The 6,867-nt window shown below is 45.7% G+C and overlaps 1 protein-coding gene and 1 non-coding gene across 2 annotated transcripts; both read right to left on the bottom strand.

Annotated features, from left to right (window-relative positions):
• Positions 1–1,278: 1,278 nt before the first annotated feature.
• Positions 1,279–2,971, bottom strand: LOC120650445. Its single transcript, XM_039927593.1, has 2 exons — positions 2,541–2,971; positions 1,279–2,402 (listed from the first exon to the last, which is right to left on the bottom strand). The coding sequence occupies exons 1-2, from the start codon at positions 2,954–2,956 to the stop codon at positions 1,529–1,531; spliced, it is 1,290 nt and encodes a 429-aa protein (XP_039783527.1). The 5' UTR covers positions 2,957–2,971; the 3' UTR covers positions 1,279–1,528.
• LOC120653057 lies at positions 1,797–1,928 on the bottom strand. The gene has a single exon (XR_005666748.1). It is a non-coding gene; the product is annotated as a small nucleolar RNA Z206 (small nucleolar RNA).
• Positions 2,972–6,867: the final 3,896 nt, after the last annotated feature.

The following is a 6,867-nucleotide window of genomic DNA, read 5'->3' as shown; positions in this document are numbered from 1 at the left end:
CCAACAGATAGGTTAGCCACTCGTGGGTGGCCACACAATGCCACTTGCGCCCTGTGCAGGCAGACAATGGAGACGGTTCTACACCTGATTGATGATTGTCACTTCACAAGGAGAATTTGGGACCATATGGCGCTTTGGGTCCAAGAGCCCCTTCTAAAACCATCAAATTGGAAATTTGCGAATACTGCACTTGAGTGGTGGATCAATATCACGACCATAGCAGGAACGCCACGGAAGGCAATACGTAGCCTAGCGCTACTTATTATGTGGGTCCTTTGGAACGAGCGCAATGCAAGAATCTTCAATCGGAAAGAGTCCAGCTTCATCTCGGTAATGGCAAGATTAATTAAAGAGGACGTGTCTGCTTGGATTGCGGCAGGAGCGCGGCCCCTTGCGGCCTTAATTGTGCAAGATTAGTCCTTTATAACTGTGTAATTTTGGCTCTGTACTCTCTTCCTCTTTATCAATAAAATAGGCACATTCTCCGTTCGTTCAAAAAAAATTCACTTACCCATTTCCCTGCTCGGGTCATGCTGTGCTTCTCTTTTCTCATTTCAATGTACATATTTGAGACTTCATAACTATATATAGTTCCAAAAACTTGACTTACATCGTTTAAAAATCACTATCTTTCTCGAGCTTTTAATTATATACGCAAAACTTTATAGTTGATCATATAAAACTTTTGACTGGCTAAAATTCAAAACATCTGAATGTGCATGTTAAAAAAAACCCAGGTATTCATATTTGAAAAATCTTGAGCCACTTATATAAAACTTTGGACCTACATATACCATGCTTTAAGGCAGAATAAGCAAAACTTTAACTCATATGCCAAACTTTCTGGAATCATTAACCAACTCGCAATTAAGTTACGAAACTTTTGCATCACATATACAAAATTTTCTACAACCCAACTTTCAATTCACAAATTAAAAATTTCATACTTGAATATCAAAAACTTACAAATCTTGTATACTAATAAACTTTCAAAATACATAATTTTCAATTTACATATTTAGAACTTTATGCTTGAATTTCAAAAACTTCCGAATCATGTACACAGTTCTTTTGACACCGCATCTTTCAATCATGTATAGGAAACTTCACATTCAGCTTTTAGAGACTCTAGAACCAAGTATATTAAACTTTTTAGATCCCTAGCTTTCAGTTCAATATATTTAAAATTGTATTTTTGTATATCATGATTTGAATCCACTTTATACGGTCTACTTTGCAAAAGTCAATTTGTAAGTGAGACATCAAAACCTTTGCACCTGAAATTCAAAAGTATTGAATTATTCATTCAAAATATTTCTTGATTGCATAAAAAAAACTTTCTACATCCGAAACTTTTAAATTGCATATTACATTTATATGCTACCGGCTCTCTTAAAGAAGTCTGAACCGCTGATTAGCCGAAGGTAGAGTCGGAAGCATTGATTGCTAAACAACATGCTGATTTTGAGAAGGCAGAATTATTAAGCTATCAGGTACAGATAATCAGAAAATCATCACGACATTTTGCTCACACCCACTTGGCTCTAATCTTGTCAGTGTGCCTGAACTCACAGGTGAGTGCCAGGCTGCCATCCATCCTCCTGAGAAGGAACCTCTCCACCAGCAAATAGCATGCAAACTTGTGCCACCGCCCCTGCCCGTCACGACGCCTCTCCACCCTCTCGATCCTCTCGTCGTTGGCGCCGCCATTGGCGGGCCCGACCCACCCTCCCCGGCCCAGCTCCCACCACATCCTCTCCCACAGCACCATGTCCAGCCCCACAGTGGCGCCCGCCGCCGCCGGTCGGAACCACACCGTCCCGCCCTCCACCTGGGGCCCGCCCTCTTTCACCGCCCAGCTGGCGGCGCCGCCCAGCAGCGCCGTCGACCGGCGCACCGTCGCGGTCACCGCGACCTCCGCCGGCGGATGCTGGATGCCCTCGGCCTCGCGGCCGTATATCTGCTCCCAGCTCTGCTCCATGGTCATCTTGTAGAACATGCACCGGCGGAACTGGTCCTTGAGGCTGCGGTCCCCGTCGGCCTTGACGAACATGAACGGGACGTACCATCTGCCGACGACGACGACGCCGGGGTCGTCGAGGTCCGGCATCCGGCGGCGGAGGGCGGAGTCCACCCCTTGCGCGTCGCCGGCGAGGTCGTAGGCGCGCTTCGAGGACGCCATGGTGTTCACCTTCCAGCCCTTCTTCCGTAGGTAGTGCGGCGGGATGCCGTCCGCGGCGACCGCCACCGCCTTGAAGCCCTTGTCCCCGGACGGGAGCTGCTGCACCTCCACCTGCTGGTAGACGTCGCCGAGGTCCAAGGCCCTCGGCTTGACGTCGTTGACGCAGGAGCCGAAGCAGCACGCCGTCTTGTCCTCCTCCCTGGAACACGCCGCCACCTTCCTGCACGCCATGCATGCCCCCACACACTCGAGGACGGTGAGCTAGCTGTCGCCGGCGGCGCGGCGGCCGGCCTGGAAAGGTACGGTCACATGATGCATACACATGGGAAATTAAAATTTGTTACAACATGATGCATACCCTGTGTGTTTGCCCTCGGCCTGGACGACGTAGTAGCGGCCGGACGACAGCGGCTGGCCGACGACGGGCACCATGACGACGTAGTCGGGGAGCGCCCTCACGCTGCCGCCGCCGGGCGGCCCGCCGGAGTCGGAGCCGATGCATAAACCTACTACCTCCGAGAGAAGATCCACAAACTTGGCGCACGTCTCCAAATGCGAGGAGGAATTGTTTTCCCGCAGCGCGAGCTGCCGGCTCTGCGGGAAGGGGAGGCGGCGCACCTCCCTGTCCAGGCACAGGCCCCAGCAGAGCGTGCTGGCTTGCTCCGCCGCCTCGTCCAGCACGACCAGGATGCCGGAGCCCGGGCCTTCCGGCGGCGGCTCCGCCGCGGCCTTGGGTTCGGCCAGGTACAGCGACAGTGGCCTGGTCACATACATTATTGTTATTGTGGATGGGATCGATCCATATATCTGCATGGCAAGAAGCTGCTCGTATATATATTAGTCATGGCTAGCTGCGGCCCCCGGGTGACGTGGCTAGCTTCGGGTTGCTGACGCGCGCATGCCAGCTGGCTAGTGCATGCATGGAAACAGCGGCGTCTGCATGCTGACTGTACATGTTTGGCCTTTGCAGCCGGGGAGATGTATCCACCGTACCGACTTGGAGCAAAGCACCAAATAAAGCAGCGACCCGGCCCCCTGTTGGCACTTGGCACTATACCCTCGCCGTCGATACAGAGCCCTTGATCGTGACTCCACAGACCACAGCGATGCCATGTCGTCCTTGGTCATCGTCAACTAGCAGCTCCACTGACCCCGACCGGCCGGCCAGACCAGAGTAACCCCACAGCCAGCCCATAGATTATCCACTCTCCTAGACCCGGCCATAGACTAATTAAGGCTCTGTTTGGATTGTATGAATTGCATTTGCTAATCACTTTTGTAATCTCTAGCAATAACTCATGGGCCTTTTTGATGATGAGTAGGCGCCATCTTCCGAGAGGTAAGGGTACCTTCCGCCCCATCTTCCGAGAGGTAAGGGTACGTTCGATTAGTGGAGATCTCGACGTTGACGATCCGGCTTTAAATCAGCAAGATTCGAATTCTGCCACCGCTACACCACTGCTCTGTTGGTTATCAACCAAGCACAATTTGATTGATCTCGCCAAGAAGGCTTTTCCTGCAAGCGAATCGAAGAACACAAGCAAGAAAGGGTAAACACACAATCTGATAATTGCAAGTATGGATGAAGCGAATCACAAGAGGGGTTCAAGAACTCGATTCCAAAGAACTAATCGACACAGTGGAGGAGATAAAAAACGGGGGCCCTGGATCAATGTATAAGGACTTGTCGCCACAGATACAACGATGCAATGTCTGTTCCTCGAACGAAAACACAAGACTAAACAAAACACTCTCATTCTAGGCGGCGGCTACTGAGTTTATACCCTAAGGGACGTCCTAGGGTTGCTGGTGGTGGCCAAGGGGGCGTCCACCACTTGGGCCACTTGGCCCGATACAGTACATGAGACAACAACCCAAAAGACGGCGGAGCAGTGCCCTGGCAGATTCTGGATGTCACATTATTTCGATGATTTCCGTTGACTCCTAATGAATTTGGGCCTGAAACCGGTGCCATTGGAAGCTCCTTGAAATTATCTTTTCATCCATATAAAGAACGTTAGAAATGGACTCCGTATGCGACCTGTGCGTTATTTTTGGTGCGGGCTGCTCCTGTACTCCGAGGTGAACTCGAATTTGAGTTGTTTTGGACCTCCACCTTGGGGGTTCGAACTGGATAAGCTTTGGACCTTCTTCTCGACTTGAAAAATCTTGTTGGTATCCTTCATCTTCACACTATTCATCATGTTTGGCCGTATGCATACTTGTCATGTCCTCATCACTTTTAACCTCTAGCAGGTAATGTGTGTCGCTAGAAAAACATATATTTGCACTAGCGGTTTTCTTAGTAAATGGTCTCTATAAATGTAGCCTTTTCATCAAGCAGTTTTGCTGACAAACCGCCAAAAGAAATGTTTGTATGCCTATTGTACTTACTGAAACAATTTTGCTAAAGGAATGCTTGAGTCTGAATTAATTCATTGTTCAGTTTGTGCCATCCCTTGTTCTTGCAAAGTTAATGCAAGGAAAGGTCCCAGATACTCCCTGCTAATGATGTAATTATCTTCGATCAATAAAGCTCGGGATTTTATAAAAAAAATGCAACGAAAGGTGACTTTAGATCCTAAAGATACAACTCTGCAATTCCTAATTAATTTACCATTAATTTACATACTGCATTTTCCACAAAATAATCTAATAGAAAAAAGTTCTTATATTACACTCTAGTATATGTCTTTGCATTGTATACTGGGCTAAGATCCTTGATCCTTCCTTTTGTGGACTAGCAGACATCTAATGCTTCGACAAACTCTTGGCATAACATCTTTATAGAACCACCAACCTGCAAAATGAATAAGTGATACATGACCTGCATCTCTGTACTGTTAAAGCACGCAGCACAAAAAAACAGCTTCAGGGGATAAACATTCTGTGCACTAAAGTTTATGAGAGAATCATGGTCCCTGTCACTAAACTGGCAATCATGCTTTTACATGAGCATATGGAGAGGTATTCAGTATTCTGTTGATTTTGTCGGATGGATAATAATTATTTCATTGCACTTACTAGTAATCTAGAAGAACAAGTTTACTAGAGCACCTGCAATAGTGCAACTGCACTAGCTTAGCCTTGCGTTTACTTATTTATGAAAAATAAATTGGATGTACACCTGTTTTCTCGGGCTGACCATTCTTGTCTAGACTCGCTCAAGCAGAAGCAGCAGCAGCAGCAGAACAAGGCCACAAGCTGGTGCATCGGTTGTACACATATTTGTGGGGCAGTTGCGTTATTAAACCATTTTTTACCATGTCCTTGTGCTAAAACAATAACGTTGTGCTAATCACAAACTACCCAGTGGGCAAGGTCTCAAGGAATCATTCCAGTGACCTAGAGATAGATGAAGCTTTGAAGATTGGAGAAGATGCTGGCCTTGCTTTGGATAGCTTCAGTTCTTTTTTTCCAAAAAAAATTTGGCAGTAATGTTTGCATAATTGTATCGATATATAAACCAATATCTGAAGACTTGATTTACACATTTACTAAGCAGTAAAGTCTTGGTACCTGTTATGGGCATGGCTTATCAGTTTTTACTGTTCTCTGTTTTCTGCCTGACTATATTAAGCTGAAAAACAAAGAAATAAGATTTGAAGTTAATGTACACAGTGTTAGAGAGTAAATTGTGAGTTATCTTTGAATTGATTCTAGCAGTCATCATTTTTATCATTCCATCATTTGATTCTTAATCAGCAGATAATGTGGTGGTTTTTTAGTTCGCACATACTAATTTGGATGTTAGAGAGTAAAATACAGTGTAAATTTGTAACTAACATGATTCATGTAAGCACATACTAAGAACACTTATTAGGTTAGTCATCTCTAACCGGTTAGTGCTCATTAACGAGCAACAATACATTTGAGAACTCATGGTGTCCCTTTAGATGTCAGCTTGCATTGCTCTCTCCATGTTTGTTCATGGCTTACATTTTCTATTACTGAACTAAAGCTTATGACTCCATATATTTGTTGGTTGTAATGCAGGATTGCAGGCGGAGAAAATTTATGCCTATATATTCACAGAAATGGGTACAAAACAAAGTTGATGGTTGCCGCCATGTGGAATAAGCTGCATGTATTTAACCTTCTGGGGTAATTCCTTCTTGCTAATTTTGCTATACTTTGCAGAAGAAGATCTCATATCCGAACCGTCTAACTGCAACCAATGGAATATGTACAACTCTGAGTGGGTAATTGATCCAACCTTGGGGAGAGATCTTGGGAACTTTAATAAAAATAAACGTTATATATTACGATAATAACATATCCGTTTAACAATACGTTATAGAATTACTTTAAATTGACCATTCAGAATCGCCTGAGCCATAAGGGTAGTGAAGCCAGCTATCTTCACCAATCCCTGGGTGCTGTCTACAACTCTTCGTAAGCTAGTTGATAATGTCTGTAATATGTATATTGTATAGTTACATTTGTTTCTTAGTCAAGAGGACTACGTTTGTGAATTTATGTTGTCTAAATATGTTCTCGTGTATCTCGATACTACAGAATTCTATTTTGCGAGGCACTTAAAAAGGGGCTCGGAGGTGGGCGAGGCTCCGGCCGGCCTTGGTTAACCGATGCCGGGCCGCCGGCCGTACAACCATCTCGGCTAATAGTTTAACCGAGGCTAAGAAAACCGTCTCGGTTAATCATCTTAACCGAGGCTGTTGCTT

This window comes from Panicum virgatum, chromosome 9K (assembly GCF_016808335.1).
Source record: "Panicum virgatum strain AP13 chromosome 9K, P.virgatum_v5, whole genome shotgun sequence".
Lineage (NCBI taxonomy): Eukaryota > Viridiplantae > Streptophyta > Magnoliopsida > Poales > Poaceae > Panicum > Panicum virgatum.
The sequence above is the reverse complement of the archived record's forward strand: the minus strand, read 5'-3'. Positions and strand labels throughout refer to the sequence as shown.

Bases quoted from the DNA above. Each gene is read 5' to 3' on its own strand.
- LOC120650445 (XM_039927593.1), bottom strand. From the start codon at position 2,956: ATGTATGTGACCAGGCCACTGTCGCTGTACCTGGCCGAACCCAAGGCC. The intron at 2,403-2,540 runs GTATGCATCATG...CATGGCGTGCAG, and splicing joins GCCGAGGGCAAACACACAGG to GAAGGTGGCGGCGTGTTCCA.